Raw genomic sequence first — 23,369 nt, 5'->3', positions numbered from 1 at the left:
AAACGCTTCTATGTCATAAAAGTAGGTACTACTTGCTACTCTTCCAATAGCTTTACCGACAGTCACCACCGCTCGGCCTCTCCTGTCAGTTTGAAAGTGGCAAAAAGGACCTTCTGTTTCTCAGTGCAATCCAGCACTGTCAGTGTCTTCTCCATCTCTTGCACCCAATTCTCAGCTATAATTGGATCAACACCTCCCACAAAAGAAAAAGGTTTTAGACGGGTGAATTGATCGATTGAACATACCCGGTTCACTGGTGGGTAGCTCGATCCCTCAGGGTCCCGCCTCATCTTTTTCCTGAACTGACGAGCTATACTTTGCAATAGTCGGGAGGTTTCAATCTCATCTCCGCTAGAAGCCCCCAACTCGTTTTCCCTTCCAGCATCCACACCTTTACCTCTAGGATCCATCCTAAAGATATGATAGAGGCAAGTTTAAAATTTCTACATCTTAACATAATTGACATAGTCATAAAACAAGAAACCGAATTAATATTCAAATCCTCCATTAAACATCCAACACCCAATTAACCACAATCATCTCAACCTTCAAGTTCTAATTCCAAGTTTCAGTCTCTTTACCTGGAAACATCACCGTCGATGGATTTACCGTGGTTTTCGGAAACCGTCAACTAATTCTGAAAATCACAAAAGTCTGTAAAGGGATTTCTGCCTCCAAGCTATGAAACAATACTCAAATTCTTATCAATACCTTAATCTACCCATTTTTACCCTCATCTTAACTCGAACCTATACTTTGGTATTAATTCTTCTAAAGTCTGCAGAATCTATAACCTAAAGCTCTAATACTACTTTGTCATGCCCCGAACTCGCCAGGTGGGGCTCAGGGTGTGATGAGACCAATAACCGTCTCTGATACCATATCTAACATACACACAATGAAAAATAAAGAATAATCTCAAATAAAATACTAGAGTACTATATACAACCCAAAAAGGAGTATCCCTTCACTTTATATTACATAACCATAAATTTCTAATAAAAAACATAATTATACATATTTCAGTTCTTACTACCACCCAAAATTCTCAGCCTTGCCCCGGAGCTTTCTAAGCTCGATCACCTGAAGGACTTGAAAAGTCAATAATTCCTTGGGGTGAGACACCTCTCAATAAGGAAGAAATAAACTATATCAGTGTGTGGCAGAAGAGTTTTAATATATATATATATATATATATATATATATATATATAATATAAACTCATCAATTAATCAACAACAGTTGGTAAAGCACATACAAACTATACTCACACAAAAAAAACCAATATTTATAATGAAAGTTCCCAAGGATTGGGAAGATTACACGCCCATACAAGTACCTTCCCTCTGCTCTAATACCATTACAACTACTAGGGCACTCACCTTACTCAGTAAGCTCTCGGGGTTATATTTATAAGTGAAGTATTCGAGAATAAGGAATATTACATGCCCATACATCTAACTTCCCTTTGCTCTGGTACCAAACTATAATTACCATGACACTCGCCTTTCTCAGCAAGCCCTCAAGCGGAGAGATTTACTTTTCCATAATTATTTATGCATTTACGTTCATATACTAGTATACACACACATGTTCCAATATCAATCATATTCCAGAAATGCACATGTTCATATACATCAACACACAACCACACAAATTACATTACAATACAATACATAGATCTCAGTACGTGGCCCACTTAGGGCAACTACGTACCTCACAGTACGTGACCCACATAGGGCTTCTGTGTACCACCTAGTACGTGGCCCACATAGGATAGCTACGTACTGCACCATACATGGCCCACGTAGGGCAGCTACGTATTTCACTGTATGTGGCCCATATAAGGGAGCTACGTATCTCACTGCACGTTTATGTTCACAACATACAATATTCACAATCAGACAGTATCCACAGCCAATCAATACTAGCAAGTAGATGGTATTCACAATTGTACAATATTTACAACTAGATAATTAAGAAGGATTATTTTCATACCACACGATTTTTCCCAAATATGATTTATAATCAAAATCATTATTTTCATTTGCCTAAACTATTCAGAAAATCATACTATAATTATACAATTTCTAAACTCGAAAATAACTTATTCAAATTCAAATAAAAACCTGGTATAATTTATTCCCCTTACTTGATCCTTGAAGCTCTGCCTAAAACAAACGGAAAATGGAACCTTGTATTCCAAAAATCCTAACTTAATCAATTCAACCCCAGAATATTTATCCTTTAACATCTCCTGACCCACACAGTCCTAATAATTAATTTAATATTAAAAATATCCTAATTATCCTAATTTTGGAGTGGTGCCCAAGAACTCCAAATCAAGTTTCTGCTCCAGTTAACTTAAAGAGAATCACCCCAGGAACCTCGTGGTGGTTTCCAATTGTCGAATCGGGCTAAATCCGGGTTAGAATTGAAGAAAGAAGGTGGTAGGGCCAAACCCTAGAAAGAGAGAAGGAGAGAGGAGAGAGAATTCGCGGAGAAAATGATTCGGGGTCTCTTTATAATCTGGCCTTCGTCGACGAGTCTAAAAGGTTCATCAACATACCAAAGAAGGACATTTGTCAACGAGAACATCGGGTTCGTCGGCGAATCGTTTAAAAACCTGAATTTTCTCTGTTCTCAATAATTACTCGTCGACAAAACACGTGCACTCATTGATGAGACCATGAAGGACGTTCATCGACGAGGAAAACAAGTTCGTCGACGAGTCCCTGCTTGATCCCCTTTTTAAATTTCTTTTTCCTTTCTTTTATTTTATTTATTTATTTTATTTTATTTTTTTGGTTCGGGTTATTACACACAACATGTTCTGAGCTTGAAAATTAGCCTGACCTAGTGTACATTCTATGGTTTTATTGCAAGAACATGGTTCTTTCATGGATCTTGAATTCTCTCACATGGGAAATTGCTACTAATGTTATTAGCACTTCGATTGCTAAAGAAGTTTAGAAGAATCTGAAGATCAAATTTGCATAAGATAATGGCCCCAGTTTATTTAAACTCAAGAAAGATCTTGCTTCATTAGTTCAAGATCAATCTTTTGTTAGTTCTTATTACACGAAGTTGAAAGCTATATGGGATGAATTTTCTACTATGAAACCAATTCCTAGTTGCTATTGTACTCCGGGCTGTTCTTTTGGAGCCTTATTAATTGATTAACATCAAAAGGAATATATTGTTCAATTTTTTATGGCTCTCAATTATTCTTTTACACATATTTGAGGACAAATTCTTCTCATGGATCCAATTTCATCCATTAATAGAGTTTTATCTCTTACTTTACAAGAAGAAAAGCAAAGAAAGGTGGTGAGATCAACCTTGATGACTGAAACTACTGCTTTGTTCGGCAAGAATGTTCCTAGATCAATGGCCAGCAACGTCCTAAGCCCATTTATACGTATTGTGGTCTCACTGGGCATACAATTGATAGAGGCTACAAGTTACATGGATATCCACCTAGATATCGTCAAAATCCAAGAACCAAAACATCTTTTGTGCATCAAGTTTCATTATCTTCCAATGACCCCATATTGTTTTTCCATAGATTCCACTCAATTTCCTTTCACTAAAGAACAATGTCAACAACTTCTTTCTTTTCTACAATCCTCTTCACAAACACCTTAACCTATAGCCATAAATGCTATCAGCAACTCATCTCCTGTTTCAAACTCTTTAAGTTTATTAGGTATAATTAATTTACTTGATTTTGTTTCTAAGTAATCAAATTCTTGGATAATTGATAGTGGTGCTATTGATCACATGGTCAATTTTATTTCGCATCTCACTACAATTACCTCTGTTATAAACACATCACTAAAATTGCCAAATGGAACATGTATTCCTGTCACACATTTTGGAACTATACAACTATTAGAATCATTTTCTTCATAATGTTCCATATGTCCTATCTTTCTTTATTAACCTCATTTCATTCAAAAGACTCACAATTTTTTTTTGTTGTTTTATGTTTCTTTCTCATTTCTGCTTCATGTAGGACTTACACTCATAGAAGAGGATTGGAGTGGCTAAGCAAGTAGCTGGACTATATCTGTTGCAAGCATCTATTATGAATTATAGTGTTTTTTCTGCTGTAAATCTCACTTTTGTTGTAAATCTTCCTTTTTTTTTTTTTATCTTTGGCATTTTAGGCTAGGCCATGATTCTCTTAATAAGATTCAAACACTATAGAAGTTGTTGTCTGACATACATACTCCTTCAAATTTCAATTGTAATATCTGTCCATTGGCAAAACATAAAAGATTACCCTTCAATACTAGTCATTCCATCAGAAATAAAATTTTCGATTTGATACACTGTAACATTTGGGGTCCTTTCTCTGTGAGTCAAGTAGTGGTTTTAGATATTTTCTTACAATTGTGGATGATCATTCACGTTTTACTTGGGTATATCTAATGAAAAATAAAGTTGACACTCGCTTTCTAGTTCAGTCATTTTTTAAGTTCATAGACACACAATTTGATATTCGTATTAAAACTCTAAGGACTGATAGAGGGGCTGAGTTTGATATGCCAGAATTTTACCCTTCTAAAGGAGTCTTACATCAACAAACATGTGTTGCTACACCTAAAAAAAATGGTGTAGTTAAGCGTAAACACCAACATTTATTAAATGTGGCAAGATCACTTAGATTCCACGACAATTTACCTCTTGTTTTCTAGAGTGTGTTCTCATAGCAACTTACTTAATCAATAGAACACCTTCTCCTCTCGTATATGATAAAACACCATATGAGATGTTAAACAAAACCACCAAATTATTCTCATTTTAGAGTATTTGGTTGTCTCTGCTTTGAATCCACTTTATCCAATAATCATTCTAAATTTGCACCTATAGCTCATCTTTGTGTTTTTCTTGGATATCCACATGGCACCAAGGGATACAAACTCTATGATTTAGAAACCAATGTCATCTTTTTATCTAGAGATGTCATTTTTTGAGAATCTATATTTTCATTCAAAACTAGTCATGATCTTTCCACTCAGTTAGTAGTCATACCAGTTGCCCAAACAGACGATCTCATTCTTATTGATATATTCACATCTCCTATAACTCAGACTACTCAAAATATTCTTTCAGATCCTATTGATACTCTTTCCAAATCCATAAATGAACCCATAAATAATTCAATCCCAACTACTTCTCAGCAAAATCTTAATTCTGCTATTCCACAACCTTAGATTAGAAAATCCACTAGAATTCACAAAAATCCATCATATCTTGCAGATTACCATTGCAACTTAGCTAATATTGCAGATGCCACTTCATTATCTAATTCTTTGAGTAAAGGTCTTCTCTCAGGTAATCAATATCCAATTTCTACTTTTCATCATATTCTAATCTTTCTTGTTCTCATAAAGCATTCACACTTTCTATTTCTTCTAAAAAAGAACCAAAATCTCTTAGACAAACCATTCAACATACTTAGTGGTGTATTGCCATGGCGACTATAACTCACTTACCTCCCAATAAGCAAGTTGTTAGATGTAAATGGGTTTACAAAATTAAATATAACTTAAATGGTTATGTGGAAAGACACAAGGCCCGATTAGTTGCTAAGTTCTATACACAACAGGAAGGATTAGACTACTTGGTAACATTTTCACTAGTTGCAAAGTTAGTCATTGTACGAGTTCTGTTAGCCATAGCTGCATCCAAGAACTGGTATTTGAACCAACTAGATGTCAACAATGCTTTGTTGCATGGAGACTTGCAAGAGGAGGTGTAAATGTCTTTATCTCTTGGATTTCATTGCAATTCAAAGGGATTATCTGCTCAGGGGGAGTTTCTACTTTCTGTTCAAGCTAATTCCACAAGCTCTCAGTTTATATGCAGATTGAAAAAGTACTTGTATGACCTTAAGCAAGCTTCAAGCAGTGGTTCTCAAATTTTTCCTCTACCTTGCAAGCCCATGTTTTTATCAAATCTTCAGCTGATCACCTTTATTCACTCAACAGAAAAACAACTCTTTCATTGCATTGCTGGTTTATGTAGATGATATCATCATCACTAGTAATGAGAATGATGTTGTAGCTGATTTAAAGAAGTATCTTCATTCTCAATATATGCTCAAAGACCTTGAACCTTTGAAATACTTCCTTGGTCTTGAAATTGCTCGTTTCACAAAAGGCATTATTGTTTGAAAAAGGAAGTATGCTCTCACGAGAGATATTGTCTAATTCAGGGTATTTGGTATGTAAACCGATCTCATTTCCTATGGACTAGAACTTGAAATTATTCAAACCATAAGGAAAGCCTATCTCAGATCCACTTTGTTACAGGAGATTAGTGGGCAGACTTCTCTACTTAACCATTGCAAATCTTACTGAAGTCCATTTGGCAGCTGCTCATTGTGTCCTGAGATCATTAAAAGCAACCCTGGTCAAGAGTTATTCTTCCCATCAACAAATGATCTACAATTGAAGACATTTTATGATGACGATTGGGCTACATGCAGAGACACTAGAAAATTAATTACTGATTTTTGTGTGTTTCTTAGACAGTCCCTCATTTCATGGAAATCTAAGAAGCAAAACATAATGCCTAGGTCTATAGCAGAGGTTGAATATCGTGCCATGGCAACAACATGTAAAATTACTTGACTACAACACTTGTTGAAAGATTTATTTGTATCATAGCGCAAACCAACTGTGTTTTTTTTTTGTGACATTGAGACTACCATGCATTTAATAGCTAATCCAATTTTTCTTAAACTTACAAAACATATTAACATTGATTGTCATATTATTAGGAAAAAAATGTTAACAATGTTATGAAAACATTACATGTTTCTTCAACTAGTGAGAAACTCTTAATTACAATCTCTTCTATAATATTGATGTACAAGTCAATTATATTAGTTAGCTATGTATGTGTTGATTCATGTAAAGGAAGAAAAGAAAAATAATATCATTTTTGCAGTACATTTCTATTCGGATTTTTAACCCCACCCGCGGGCCTTGTAGGAAAAGGAAGTAAACGGAGTTTTGCTGAAGTATGCGCATTGCGCACCCGAGCCGTTTTCTCATTTCAGTGGCGGAGCTTTCCCTCGCAGTGTCCTCTCTCAGTCTCCACAGGCTTCGCCATCTCTTCCCACTGCAATCCCTCGCGTTCGCCATGTCCGGGGCTCCAGATTCCGTCGACCCCTTCGCCGCCGCCGCCGGCGGTGACGACCTCAAGTTCGGCTTCCAGCGTCCGGAGATGTACAAGAGCTCGCTCGCCGGTACCGTCGATCCGCCGTACGACCGCCATGTTTTCCTCTGCTTCAAGAGCCCCGATTTTTGGCCTTCTCGAGTCGAGAACTCCGACTCCGATCTGCTTCCCAAGCTTTTATCCTCGGCTGTCAAGTCTCGCAAGAACGACATCAATGTCAAGGTTAGTTTCGTCATCGATTGATGGCTCTGGTTCAGCGCTATGTACTTCTGGTTTTGTGACAGACTCTGATATTTGCTCGGATCTGACTAGATTTGACTTGGTGCTTTGATTGGTAGACTCGTTTGACGATATGTGAGGGCCGAGAGGGAACTGAGTTTTCGGACGGTGACGTGTTAATTTTCCCAGAAATGATCAAATATAGGTAAATTATGGAGAATCATTTGCGCACCGTTTGTTTAGCACTTCGGAATTGATTCTATTGCTTGTGAAAATACAGTTTGCTGTTATTCTGCTTTAGAAGGCAAGAGATAACTTCCAAGACGTTAATTAGCAGTGTCGTCCCCTCACCTATTGAAAATTCACTTCATGTGTCTGTGATTATATTGCTTTTATTGGAAACTATAATTCGCATGAAATTTTGTTTAAGAGTCTGAGGCTTTGTTTGCTTTGTGATGGAAGGGGTTTGAAGGAGTCGGACGTGGATCGTTTTGTGGATGTTGTGCTTGTGAATGAAAAACCATGGGATTCTGGAGTGCAGGTATTGACTGGTTCGCATGTGTTTGTGTGTGCTCATGGTAGTCGAGATCGAAGATGTGGTGTTTGTGGACCAGTTCTTATTGAGAAGTTCAAAAAAGAGACTGAAGTGAGAGGGCTAAAAGATCAAGTATTTGTGAGCGCTTGCTCACATATTGGCGGGCACAAGTATGCTGGGAACTTGATAATTTTCAGTCAAAATCTGGAGGGAAAAGTCACTGGTCATTGGTAATATCAGCACATCAGTTAATTCTTGTTTTGGAAATATGAAGAAAAACTGATTTTGTTAGTGATGCTAACTCTAATTTTTGTAGGTACGGCTATGTGACTCCTGATGATGTTCCTGAATTACTTGACCTGCACATTGGGAAGGGAGAGATTATTGAACGGCTCTGGAGGTTTGTATCTTTGTGGTTATGTGTAGGTTTTTCTAGTGATATGATCATTGAAGGTTATATTGATAAGACTATAGTTCTGAAACTAGTTTCAGAATAGCATGCTGATTTCTGAATAAATGAACCATGTGTAACAAATGGCCAGAAGTTCCTGAATATTTATTTCAGTGATTTTTCTGTTGATTGTTTTGAAAAAATTATTGTGCAAACAAATTCTGTGAGATTTTTTATTTCCCTAAATAAAAGAATGCAACACCCAGTGTAGATGGCTGACATGCCTTATCGGGTGCCTGGGGATTGCATGACCTATGCAGCCTTACCTCCACATTTGGGAACACACTGTTTCTGTGAGGTTTGGGTTTTGCGGCCTTATCATTGAACCAGGGCTCACAAATTTAGGTTATTTCCCTAGATATTGAAAAAATATCTTCATTTACATCATCTTGGTCATGATGATATTTGATCTGCCTATATTATTTATGCCGGAAATGTTTGAGAGAAATTTGTCTATGTGGCTTAGGCTTATTGGAGATATGAAAGTAAAGGAATTTAGGAAGAATTTTTTTTGTTACTAAGTTCGTACTATGTAAATTCAAGAGTGCAATATAGGCTGCCCACAAATTCAAAGTGGGAAAAAAATTATAGTGGCAGTAGCACATAAAACTATTGGTATTATGTATGTATTGTAGTCTTTTCTAAAGCTTTAGGTAGGTCAAAAGTAGGGCTAGGGTTTTGAAGTCAACTAGGGCTCTATTGAATATTGAATTGGGATTTGTTCACAAGGAGAACTTGAATGGATGTAACAGGCAGCTGGACATTATGGAAGCTACCTGGAAATTCTGTGTAGCAGGAAGATTAGGGCTTTGGGTTAGTAGAATAAGGGTTTGATGTTGATACAAAAGATGGAAATATCTTGAGTTTTAGAGATTTTATTACGTAGAAGGATGGAATAATTGTTAAGGTTTTAAGGAGAAGGAAAAATAGAAGTATAATAGATGATATGATCGTTGAAGGTTATATTGATAGGACCATTGATTATTTTGAGCAAAGTTATTGTAATGAATATATTTTGTGAAATTTGTTATTTCCCTAGAGAAAAAAAATGCAGCAACTGGTATACATGGCTTTCATGCCTTATTGGGTGTTGACGGCTTTCTTGATGCATGCAACCTTACCTCCACATTTGGAAAAACTGTTTCTTTGAGTTTTGTGTGTAACAGCCTTACCATTGAGCCAGGGCTCACAAATTTAGGTTTTCCCTAAATATTGTCAAACTTTTTTTCATTTACTCCATCATGGTCATGATGATATTTGATCTGCTCTATTATTTACAAATGACAAATGATGCAACAGCATCAAAGAAGAAAGAAGGAAGAGAAGGTAGGTGCGATACAAAGGGGAAAAATCAGACGTTCACACACTATTTATAAGAAAGCCGATTACGCAGTATTGCACATATAACCCAAAAGAATATGAAATTACAAAAAAACCCCTAAATACACAACTGTTACAAACCAACCCCCAAATAAACATAATCATACTACTAAATTAAACTAAACACACATAATAAACTAATTAGTTAAACACAACAACCCTTGTCCAATTATTGTCCATTAATCTCCAACAAGGGTCTATCCATGGTCTGCCTTCTTTGTCCTACACCAAATCTCCTCCAATTGGGAAAAATGCCTCGAATTTTGAAAGATTTGAGGATCACAAATTAAAAAGCAATGAACTTGGACTCTTCGAAAATCGAAATCCGATGCTCAATTGATGTAACAAACCTTGCACAAATGGCAGCAATTTCGTCTGAGTTTGATGCAGGCAGCCCCAATGGTTCCTTCAAAATGTGTACTGAACTTTGTAATCAACTCTCTTGAAGTTCCTAAAAAAATTTCATTTTTTTTTTTTGGCAGGAAAAATTAAAATAAAGTAGCTGATATTTTATGGTTTGGGATGTCGCAGAGCAGGGTAAGTTTTTTCCCCATTTACGTTGCCAATGGAAGGCGCGCGAGGAGCCAATGGCAACTTTCTGGAAATGAGATTTGGCATGAAGGTAGATCAGAGGGTGCTGAGTTCAAGATGCGGGACAGGCATCAAGGATCTGCAGCCATGAGAGAATGTAGGAGGGATAGACGGCAAGAAGAAGAAGGAAGAAGGATGAGAAGGAAGGGGAGATACAAGGGGGAAATCTTTCAATTCAAGTTCATCAACAACCACCTCTTACGTGGCTTTAATAATTCAAACACTATTTATAAGAAAGCGTATTACAAGATATTATACATATACCCTTAAAGATACATAAAATTACAAAAAACCCCTAAATACACAATTTTTACAGACCAACCCCCAAATACATATAATTCTACTAATTAAGCTAAACACAGTTAATTAACTAATTAATTAAACACAAGAACCCTTGTCCAATTATTCTCCATTAATCTCCAACAACGGCCTATACATGGTCCGCCTTCTTGTCCTATATCAACATGTTTGGGAGAAATCTGCCTAGGTGTCTTAGGTGTGGTGGGGATAGGAAAGTAAAGGATTATACTTTTTTGCTGCTATGTTTGTACAGTGCCACTGCCTTTAAGATTCAAGGGCGCAGTATAGGGTGTGCACAAATTTACAGTGGGAAAAAGTTATAGTGGCAGTAGTACCTAAAATTAATGGCACATATATTTATCGTAATCTCTTCGCAAGTTTTAGGTTAGTAAAAAGTAGGGCTAGGGCTAGATTGTATTGGGATTTTATTAGAGAGCTGGAATAGAGGGAACAGATGGCTGAAAATTATGGAATGGCTACCTGATAATTCTGGATAGCAGGAAGATTAGGGCTTTGGGGTGCTAAAAAGGGTTTTATGGCAATACAAAGGATGGAAATATTCTTGAGTTTTAGATATTTTATTAGGTAGAAGGATGGATTAATAGTTAAGATTGTAAGGTGAAGAGAGAAGAGAAGTTCGGGGGTTGTGAACTGTACTCTAGAGATGAAGAATAAGAAAGAGTGCTTAGAGAAATAGAAAGAGGAGAAATAAAACAGTGTACGTATGCTTTCATAATTCAAATAACTCACAGAGTTTCATTAATCGATGTCTAGTAAAACATGAGAATTACATAGGTATTTAGTGTTTGGCACAAGCAAGGTATTTGAGAACTTAAATTTAGCTAAAAAGTATGTCTACTAAAAAGATGATGATCTAAATTCTTGATTTAAACTTGCTCAAGAAAATAAATCCGAAAAAAACATTTTTTTGGGCATTTGTTCTCTTCTGTGATTGTGTTGCTGCGCCTGCATGCTATATTTTTTCATTTCTTTTTTTTTTTTGGGGGGGGGGGGGGGTTTTGGAGGGAAGGGGTGTCTGAAGCCAACTCGTTAGTATATTGATTATGCATTGAGATGCTAATGCAACAAGTGAGCTTCCTTTACATTTTTGTGACAATCCATGACCAAGTCCCCTCTTCTAAACCAGACAAAATTACCTTTAGCACGAAAGAAGGCTTCGTAAACTTGTTAAAATTATGTTCTGAAAAAGTTGGATTTATACATGAAGCCAAGCTCTATAAAAATAGCATCCTATAAATTATCAAATATAATTTCTGAAAGCTAGTTATTTACGAAATTGAATGTAATTAATAGTTCATGGAAGTTGATTGAAATTAAGTGTCAACTCTGGAAATTTCTACTCAGCAGTTTAATTATTTTAATATATAAATGTCTCAAGTGTTCCTGATTTGTGCTGTACTTCCAATTATATGCCATTCTACTCTTTAAGTTTGCTTGGAAGACAGCCATTGTTGATCTTAGTGATTGTTGTCCATTTGTTCTTATAGTCTGATTGTTGTGTATCAGTTTACTGGTACCCAAGTAGCAAATTAGCACCTGCCTCTCACCTCCCATGTAACATGAATACAGATACCAGGATATGTATTTTTTTTTTTTTACCCTTCCCTGTGAAAATAATTAAGCATTTATTGAATAATGGGGAAACAGTACAAAGGCCAGGTCTGGCCTGACAGGCTTGGCATTAGTCTACAAGGATTTCAAAACCCTCAATGTTCCTACACTTAGTTTAACTTCCATTACAATGTGGTGGGTGACAGTTTTTGTGTTCATTTGTGAGTTTGCATAGACAAGCATTCATCATACTCCAGATCTGGTAAACTGCAGATGCCCATAGGATTCTTGAGGCTTCAGTTGTATGGCTCATTGAAGTTTGATCATGGAACTTGCCTTAAAATATATTTGCTGGGTTATGTGACAGTTGAAGAATAGATCGTCTCTAGACTTAAGCTGAGCTTTGCAGATTCTACAGGTACTCTCTGTTATTTGACCCCAGGAAGCAAGTTTGTCAAAATGTGGTTTGTTGGTTAAGCAAGGCTAAACAACGGATAAAGGAGTGCCTTGGAATTCCATGCTTAGTCCAAATGAGTTTTGCCCAGGAGGCAGGGTTTGACCTGCTCCTAATGCTGTCCCGAGAGATCTGCCAGTGGGTGTCAGACCCCAGTAGATTTTATCCTTTCAGTTGGATCTGGGTGCAAGGGGAGGAGGCTTTTAATTATTCAACGTTTCGAGAGGTTCTTCTAGGCCAAACCCAGTTTGAGTCCTGCATTATATTTGCTACATCATTTTCTGCGATTTTTAGCTCAATCTGAATGTGGTCTCCACAATGATCAATTATTGGGATGTGGGGATGTTTTTATTAAAACTTTCTTAAAAATTTGTGATACAATAGGTAGGAATACATCTATAATTGATTACATCCCACCCCAACCAATATTTCACCTCAATCAATCTAAAACATACATGACAAGTATCAGTTAAAAGGCTAAAATAGAAAAAGATATAAATAGAAGTACTTGGGCGTAAAAGGATATTATATTTCTTCATATTCCTTGTGTTGATCTCTTTAATTATTTAGCTGTCTGTAAACAAATTATTTTGGTGTGAAGTAGGGTGCCTTGCAGATATTTTGGTTTTTCAATTGCATAAAACATTTGCCTTGCATTTAGGGGCATGAAATTGGGGCCTTGGATTTGGAATTGTGTGGATTTAAATTGATTGTATCACAAAATTGTGTAGAGCTTTGTTGTATTCCACACGAATCTGAATCCAAAACCAAAAATTAAACTCCATGCTCCCAAACATAATTTTGAAGCATTTTCAATGTAAAAACATCTATATGCAATTAAGGATACATGTGTACACATCAAGATACATATATGAAGTATCTAACAAGTTCTTAAATATTTAACATTTATCTAAGGAGTATTTATTCTAGGGGTACGAGGGTATCCAATACAGTTACCTGGATGATCACTCTTTAGAAGTATTTATGATTCATTGCTCAACCCATGTTTTTTTTTGAGAGGGAAATAGAAGAGGAAGGAAAAATTGTGAAAGGAAAAGGTAAATAGAAAATTCTTTTACCCTTATTATGTAGAATGGAAAACCAAGGGGCTGATTGTGATCATTTTTGTTTCTTATTTTTTGTTTTCATTATGTGGTTAAGCTTTCACTTGGGATAACTTTATAATCCTTACACGATAAACAATCTACCCTCTTAGTTAAGAAATGATGTATTTGACTTTTATTTTGTCCGCTTTTGAAGGTTATTTAGTGTTTTTCTCTCTTCTTAAAGCAAGTATTCATTGTATTAAAATCATATGACACGATTAAGCCTATGATCATCTCTCCAAACCATGGTTTTAAATCGCGGTAGCGGGTAGTGTAACGTAACGGTAACGGGTGTAACGGGAAGCGGGAGTAGCGGATGTTACATAATGGGAAGCGGGTGTAACGGCTGTGAATTTTTTTGAAGCTCGCACAACCTTGTGCATATTAGTGTACTTGCATGTTTTAAGCTTTTAGCCATTCTTAGAAAGAGTTTTAGTGTATTTTGGATTCTTTAGTTCAAATAATTAACTTATTTGGTAAGGGCAACAAGTTTACATTTGTTTTAAACCACCATTGATAGAAAATTACGTATGTGTGTGTGTGTGTGTGCATATTTATACTTCTCATTGTTTTTATCTGTGCACTAGGTATGGTCTTTTTTAATTAATGCATTTATTGTGAGTATTTAAAAAAATAGTAAGTTTTGTATCATTGTCATCCTCATCATAATCTTTTCCCCCTCTTGCCACTTGGTATATTGAGAATAATATATGAAAGAGAGAGAAAAAGTGAGAAGAAAAGGTAAAAAATAAAATATTTTTTTTGGTGTAACAGTCCTGTAGCGGTTACGTAACGGCTGCGGTCCGTAACGGCCGCTACGGCTGTGATTTTTCTTCCCACCGATTTCGCGGTGTGCAACGGTATCGATAACCCAAAAAACCATTACGTAACGGCGTTACGTAACGGTCACGGCCTGTATTTAAAACCATGCTCCAAACTCATTTTTGTCTTCATATCCACATCCTCCATGTATTCTTTCATAACCTTTATTATCCCTTCTAATCTGTTCATTCAAATATGCTCCTATGAATATTTTCTTATTCCTTGATATCTCTTGTATAACAACTATCCATATTTTTTCAAAATTATTTCTTAAGGTTTTCTACTAAGCCTACTTGAGGAGTATAAGTACTAATGACATTTATTATATCTTGGCATAAGCCCATCTTAAATTTTATAATTCTATCCCTTTTACTCTTTTGACATCTAGACGCTATTTTTAAAGTGTTTGTCTACAATAATTCCTATCCTATTCTTATGTTTTTCTTTTTCAGTGTATCAAGGTTTGAATCCTGATTTTTCAATTTCTCTAATTTTCTCCCCCACCCACTTAGTCTCTTGAAGGCAAACTAGATTAACTTTTCTTCTATCTAGACGCTATTTTTAAAGTGTTTGTCTACAATAATTCCTATCCTATTCTTATGTTTTTCTTTTTCAGTGTATCAAGGTTTGAATCCCGATTTTTCAATTTCTCTAATTTTCTCCCCCACCCACTTAGTCTCTTGAAGGTAGACTAGATTATTTTTTCTTCTAATCATTGTGTCCACAATTTCCATGTTTTTATCCGTAAGTGTTCCTATATTCCAAGTTGCTAATCTAATCTTATTTTCTTGAGCTAACTTCTTTACCCGCCCACATCTAGAATGATGTGGGAACCCTCGCATATTTGACACTGTATCTGGGTGCCACACAACATGTTGTTTTAGGGTGACGACAGAGCTCGCCCTTGCTCACTTTTTGCTACACTTAAGTGCTATGCGTCACTTGTATGGGATGCTCCAACGAATAATTGGTAAAGATTCATATCATAGTGATCACACAAGTTTTATGCTAGTTGTTAGCTACCTAACACAACCCTCCTCTTTTATTAGGACCAGTTGTGTGTGTGAAAGGATTGGGACATTAAGTGTATCTCAGGCAGAGTTCTAGTAAAATTTTTGTAATACCTTTTAAAATTTGTATTCATTTGAAGGATAATATGATAATTATTTGTTATTTGATCTAAGGAAAAAATGAACATGCATTCATTTAGGTTTAAGTTTTGGGAGTATAACAAGTTGTTAATTTTCAGTTTCAGTTTCTGGTTTAGTTTTTTTTTGTTTTCATAATCTTTGACATTGATACGAAAAATAGCGCATAATGAAATACTATGGGTCGGAATGGGCCTGTTCATTAACCTTAGCAATAATACTTTATTCATTCATTTTCATTTGTTTAAGCTCTAAACAAAAAGCAACAAGAGGATATGAGCTTGTGGCCCAACAGCAGCTCATTCCCCCCCCACCCCACCAAAAAATAACTGTCGCTGCTGCTTTTGTGTGTGATGCCAGGGTCTCTGAATTTTCCTGTACATGATTATTTAAGGAAAGATGGGATCTACTTTTCCTTCCATCTCACTTCCCTTCCTTTCATTCCCTCCTGCCAAACACCATGTACATCTAGGGCCAGTGATTAGGTTTATCAAATTGAAATAATGGAAATTGTTGCTTTTTTCTCTATTCAGCTTCAAGTTTTTATCCTGTCTATATAGTCCTTTTAAATATTGCAAAATTTGATTCGACTCCAGCACCCCATATACTCGTTACATTAGTCAGGACTGCTGAGGATATCTTTCTTTGTATTTGCTATTTGAAGGAAAACTGGGTTTATAATAAGACCAAACTTCATTCAAATAACCTTGAAAGCTTCCCAGCCATGCAGCCAGCCTTCTATTAAGAAAATTACAGTTGTATTTTAATACCACCATCCATGATCTATGATTGTGTCCCGCAAATGCATGATGCAAATTTTTTTATATTAATAAGAAACGAATAATCTTGCATGTAAATTTCTGTACGTATATACTTAGGTTGCTTGCATGTGTTTTTGTTGCACAACATTGTTTGGGAGATGTGTCGGAAATATGCAAGGTCATTGCATGAGTTTTTCCAATTACCTTGAAGAATGATACATGAATCTTTCACACAGAACGCATTTATGCTTGATAAGAAGCATGCGCACCATATTTATCATTTTATGCTATATAATATTGCTAGCTAGTGAATGAAGTGATACTCTTTCAAGTTCAACTCTATATTACCAACACTGCATAAACATATGTAACTGTCAATTGACAAATGAACTACAGGGGCCAAATGGGTGCAACCCCGGAGGAAGGTGAAAAGGCAAGTGAAGAGAAACTAATTCCAAACGGAAAGGATTTGAAGAAAAGCAAGAAGAAGCTTCAAGAAAGCAGCAACCAAGGCAATCAGGAAAACACGGGGGGCTGTTGCCAGGGTGCTGAAGGGTTTTCATGTTGCAGAGACAGTAACTCACAGGTGCCTGAGAAAAAAGGGGTGTGCGGACTGTCGAGTTGGCTGGGAACATGGGAGCAAGGTGATGTTCTTGCTGCGGTAGCCGTGGTCGGAGCAGTGGCAACTGTTGCTGCTGCATATAGTTTGTATCGCAAGCAGGGTTGAAACTAAACACGCCCATAAATAATGTGCCTTTTTTTCCCTTTTTTGGCAGGGGAGAAATAACGTGGATAAAATAATATCTTGAACCAGTTATATGGTATAGAAGAGTAATGTCTGCATACTAACAGGTATATGCCTTTGTTAAGAGGCATCCATGGGGAAAGTTCAGCAGATTTATGGATGAATTTTGTTTTTGGCTGAATAAAAAAAAAGGTCTGTTTTTAGTTCACGGATCACTGAATAGTTTGTATTTTTAATAGTGGATTGGAGCCTATTTTAATACTCTAGCAGGATTTGAGCTTTGGAGATTAGTCGTTTGGATTACAATGCCTAGTCTGTAATATAGGAGTGAAGTAATGCGTAGTAACGCCACTGTTAATTACCGCTTATAAGTTGGGTGTAAACAGGGAGGTTGCTTGTTATTGAGAACTGCAAAAAGATAAAAGTTTTAATGGTATGTTAATTTAAGAGTAGGAAGGGTGAGGGGAGTTTGCGGTGGTATGAAGCATGTTTATTTTTTTTTAATAGGAAAAGGATATGTTAATTTAGATGTGTTATGCTGAATGTTTAGGGTCTTTGATGTATTCATGTTTTTGCTTTTTGGTTTTATATGGTGATGTGACAAATTATGGACATGCATTTATTTACATTGCTAGTTTTATATTTTTATTGTCGGTTATCAAAATTTTAAAAATACAAATTTATAATTTTTAGTTGTTTTGATAATCTAGTCAAAATAATTTAAAACCTATAATTAAATTTGGTAAATTAAATTATTATTTTATAAATGTTTTTAATTAAAATTAAAATAAAATAATCATATGAATTAAAATATAATTAAGATATATCATAAATTCTATAAAAAAAAAGTTTAAAAATAATGAAACCCATTTAAAAATACTTTTATTATGTCTCTAATGACATGCCAATAACATTGCTATTGTAAAAATTAAAAAATAGTTATAATAATTTTTATTTTTATTATAATATTTCTAATTTGGGTTCTTTTTTGTATTTTTTATTATTTTAATTGCATTTTTTATTGCCATTTGATTCAAGGACAAAAAGAGCATTTATCAATTAAAATTTCAATTTGTTTTAGTTTTTCAAAAATATTAACCAAACAAGTGTTCGGTTTTTAATTTTTAATTTCTAATTTTTGTTTCTAATTTTTAATTTTTAATTTCAATTTTTTGTTTTCATAATTTTGATTGTGATATCAAATAACTCTTTAGTTGCTTGCCCTTTAATGCATCATACACTTATAGCTCACACTTGTTTGTGTAGTGTGTATCCCTATACATCTTTATACATATAGGCATTAAAACTTCAGTGTGTATCCTAATTTTAAGTAGCCTACAAAAAAAATTAGCTTTTGATATGAACTGTGCCATTATTTCACATTTGTTGAATATTAAAGATATTGATTTCAACCTTGCGAGAGAGTGGGATAGGACCTAGACCAAAAGAAGAGACTAGAAACGCATCTAGAGTGAATCTCGACGGTTAAGGAGGAGTGCTCCCTAAAGATTCTTCTATTTCGTTCTTTCCAGATCTCCTAATGCACCACCTCCATAATGGCTGCTCTGAGGTTCTTTAGAAAACCTTTAACATAGAATTCCAAATAGCATAGAACGAACTGATCTCATACGACATAACCATCTGTAATTACAAGAAACAACGTAAGTAAGACCACACATTTATGCTAAACTGATAGTGCATAAGAAGATGATTACCATTTTCAACTTTTTTCTTGCAAAGGACATACATTGGAGACAACTTCCAACATTTTCTTTGTAGATCATCTGTAATCAGAATTCTATTGTTATTGCCAACATGCAAAAGACACCGACCTTTGTCAGAATGAAGATGTTCCAAAGTTTGGCTACTGGTTTAAGGTGGCTATAATGGGCGTGCTGGGCAAGAATTTCAAAGAAGCTGGTCACTAAAAATAATTTAGAGGAGTTGAGTTCCCAAGAGCACGAGTCTAGATTGCCTCTTCTAATGGGAACTTTATAAATCAAATTCAAGAGCTCCAGCACTTGATTTGCCTCCATTCCTATACTCTGACACTTAAACACTAAACACCAAAAGGGATTTTTTTCTTTTTAAAGAAGGGCGGCACCTCCATTTATTTATTGATAACTCCTCTGTTGACCTTATTGGTCACGCCCGATTTTGATTATGACAAATACTCATTGTATCTAATGAGTGTTTGAGGTTTTGTGCAGGAACTAAGAATGATAAGATCAAGATGTGCACAAAGTAAGAAAAGCTTGAAGACTAATTTATAATTCAGCATTGTAATATATTTATATTGGTCTGTAAAAGTAAGTAGGTATTTGGTTTGTAATAAGCTCACACACATCACATGTATGATTTACTACGTAAGCTCAAACAAACCATGAATGAGAAAATGACCATAGAAAGACCTTAGGGTTTTCCCCTCGGTCAACCAACACCAGACTTTTTCGGTGTCTTCAAATTCGACCCTAAATGCCCCTAGGACACTCACACTTTCACATATATTTGTTAGGCACTTGAATAGGGCTTGTTTGCTTCAATACGAGACCGAAATGCACACACGATGCACTTTCGGTCGACCAGCCAAGCCAATTCATTTTGGCCTGGTCGATCGAGACACCCTGGGTCAAAGTTTGACCACCCGGTCGACCAGCAAAGATAGTTCAAAAGGCCCTGGTCGACCGAAACTCCCTTGGGTCAAAGTTTGACCACCTAGTCGACCAGCAAAGGTAGTTCAAAAGGCATTGGTCGACCGAAACTCCCTGGGGTCAAAAGTTTGACCAACTGGTCGATCGAAACTAGTAGTTCAAAAGGCCCTGGTCGACCGAAACCCTCCTGGGTCAATAGTTGACCATCTGGTCGACCGAGAACATTTGTTCTCCAACTACCTAGTCGACCGAAGGGTCATCGGGAGAATTCCTAGCGGTCTGGTTGACCGAACCAGGCAGTTCAAAATGCCCTGGTCAACCGAAACTCGAAAAATTGGGAAATCGCCTTCTCCTGGTTGACCGTGCTTTTATTTCAATATTTCTCTGGTCGACCGAACCATTTGAGACTTGGTCGACCGAAACATTTTTGGTCGACTGGACCTCTCGGGTTGCCCTGATTTTTTACCGCAGTTAATATTTTTTAAACAGGGTTAAAATGTCTTAAACATCATTAAACTTCCCTAATAATACCCAATAGGTCCCTAACGGTCATATTTTCTCCTATGCCTATATATATGAAATCATTTGAGAAAATTAGTAGAGATTAGCTCCTTTGATTAGGTTGAAATTCTTTGAAAATCATAAAACCCATAATACTCATCTTTGAGCATCCAACACTTATTCTTACCAGATCTTACTTCTCAAATACTTTTGTATGTATGATTTAAGTGTTGTTATTTCTTTAGGATTGCTCTCTCAAGATTGTGCTTGTGTGTAAATTTATTCTATTTGAGGGCACATCCTCAAGTGTTCTTAGGTGACTTTATCTATAAGTCTTTTCTAAGAAAACTTCTTTGAAACTTCTAAGTATTGCATCATCATTGCAATATCTTGAGAAGTTTATATTTGATTTTGGTTGCAAAAACTCTTTCTAAATCACTTTCAAATATCTAGTGTGTTTCATTTGATAAATATTTAAAGAGATATTTGTTTGTGTGAGGAAAATCTTTGTTACAATATTCATTGATTCATATCTTTAGTTGAATACAAAGATTAAACTCTTTTTGCAAACCAAACTTATACATTGCTAGAGCTTCATATACATATATGTATTGAGAAAACTTGTTGATTGAAATATATGAAGTTTGGATAATATCTTTGTTTAAGCACTTAGATTGAATATCCTGTGATACAAAGATCATCTAGGTTTGTACTCTCACGTACGCATTACACTGATAGAAAATACTTTTGAGAGTTAAACCATTTAGACCACATTGAGCTTACATATTGAATTATATTGTGGTGTATGTTATTGCGTGTATTTGGGTACATATCTGCTTTACACGAAAGCACAATCATATACCATCTGTTTATATACACATTAGTTATATATCCAAGCACGGGCCTGAAGAGGGAGACTAGCCCGGAATAGTCCCGGATTGGCTTAAACCCGGTTAGGAAAGTTAGGTGCGTCGTCCTGTTAAGGCGTGTAGGTTGAGGTCAGCCCCGCTAATTGACCTGGTTAAGGTTGAGGTCAGCACTGTGTTAATTTGACCTAATTGTAAACAGTGTCGCTCTACCCTTAAGTGAGCTATTAGTGGAATCCTCTAGCTTGCGAGTTAGAAGCGGGGACGTAGGCACAGTTGGCCGAACCCCGATAACATATCGTGTGTTCATTTACATTTCTGCACTTTATATTTACCGCACGTACATATTATTGTGTGAATGATGCGTTTGATTTAATTTCCACATCATTGTTATCTCGCATTCGGAAATTGCACAGACAAGTCCCTAGGTTGTGTATATACTGTTGTTGAATAGATTAACCCAGGAGAAAAAGTTTTAAATTCCAATTCACCCCCCCTCTTGGGAATACACCAATTCTAACACCCTCACTTTTGGCGGAGGAAAACCGTGGTTACAAGACAATCAATGGGAGATAACAAAAGACAACACGTTAAAAACCTCCTAAAGAACAACACCAACATCTAGCCAAAAACCAAGTTACAAGTCCAAACAAAACAAAACAAAAGGGACTATTATTATGAAACTGCAAAACATATGCAACTTTAGCCTTCTACTGTGATGCCATGTCGAAAAGGTGTTGGAAAAGGTTAAGAAGGGTGTCAATGGAGGCCCATTTATCAGTCCAAAAGTTTGTTTTATTCCGATCCCCAGCCAAAATCTTCATATGATCCCACATTACTGAATTGAGTTTAAGGATATTCATTCAAAGACTTCCTTTTGTGAGGCAAGTGGGAATGGGGGAACGCCATATGGGCATACTGAATCCATACTTGACACATATCACCTTTTTCTAGAGGCTATTGTCTTCAATAGCAAATCTCCAAATCCATTTAGCGAGAAGAGCCTTATTCATGATCTCCAATCACTTGATTCCAAGACCTCCCTTATTTTTAGGAAGAGTTACTGACCTCCATCTGACAAGGGAATATTTAAAACTTTCGGTTGTTCCTCTCCAAAGGATATTCCTTTGGTATCTTTCCATGAGACTAAAAATCATTTTCTGCAAAGGTAAAATTGACATATAATAAATGGGCAAATTGGAAAGCACTAAATTGATCAAAGTCAGTCTGCCTCCCATAGAAAGAAAATTTGCTTTCCATGTTGCCAACTTCCTTTCCATTTTTTCAAGAATCGAGTCTCAAACATGTATGTCTGATGACTTTGCTCCAAAAGGAATGTCAAGGTAAAAAGAAGGGAAGGAGCCCACTGAACAACTCAAAATGTCTGCCTTAGATTCTGCACCCGCAATATCTCTGATCGGGTACATATGACTTTTTGATAAGTTAACTTTCAAGCCGGTAATTGCCTCAATGCAAAGGAAAATTACCCTCAGATATCTGAGCTCCGATAGACAATTACTCTAAAAAAATAATAGTGTCATTGGCAAATAGCTAGGAGATGAGAGAGGTTTATAGAATGAGATCGTTTATGAATCTTGATTCCCTCAATCAAGTTTTTCTTTAGACCTTGGGTCATCGTTTGAGAGAGCGTCTCCATGATAATAACAAACAGAAACAGGGATAAAGGGTCCCCTTGTCTAAGACCCCTCGAGCTTTTGAAAAAACATGAGACCTCACCTTTATGCAATAAAGAAAATGAAGTCGTACACATGCACCACTTTATCCAACTTCTCCATTTGGCTCCAAACCCCATGATGTCCAATAAATTGCTAAGGCATTCCTAATTAACATGATCAAATGCCTTTTCTAAATCAAGCTTGTAGACAAAGCTTTCGTGATTTTTCTTCCTCAAGAAATCAATACTCTCATTAGCAATGAGACCAGTATCAAGAATTTACCTACTTGAGACAAAGGCCATCTGATTAGCAGGAATAATCAACGAGAGCACTGTTTTCAATCTATTGGATAGAACTTTAGCCAAAATCTAGGAGAAGATACCCACTAGACTAATAG

General features: G+C 36.0%; 1 protein-coding gene across 1 annotated transcript; it reads left to right on the top strand.

Annotated features, from left to right (window-relative positions):
* The first annotated feature begins 6,976 nt into the window (after positions 1-6,976).
* On the top strand, positions 6,977-17,568 carry LOC131167633 (altered inheritance of mitochondria protein 32-like). The gene is made up of 5 exons (XM_058126427.1): positions 6,977-7,416; positions 7,533-7,618; positions 7,876-8,178; positions 8,265-8,348; positions 16,930-17,568. Exons 1-5 carry the CDS (start codon positions 7,039-7,041, stop codon positions 17,258-17,260), a joined length of 1,182 nt encoding a protein of 393 aa, XP_057982410.1. The 5' UTR covers positions 6,977-7,038; the 3' UTR covers positions 17,261-17,568.
* The last annotated feature ends 5,801 nt before the right edge of the window (positions 17,569-23,369 follow it).

The sequence above is a fragment of the Malania oleifera genome, chromosome 11 (genome assembly GCF_029873635.1).
Source record: "Malania oleifera isolate guangnan ecotype guangnan chromosome 11, ASM2987363v1, whole genome shotgun sequence".
NCBI lineage: Eukaryota > Viridiplantae > Streptophyta > Magnoliopsida > Santalales > Ximeniaceae > Malania > Malania oleifera.
The sequence above is the reverse complement of the archived record's forward strand: the minus strand, read 5'-3'. Positions and strand labels throughout refer to the sequence as shown.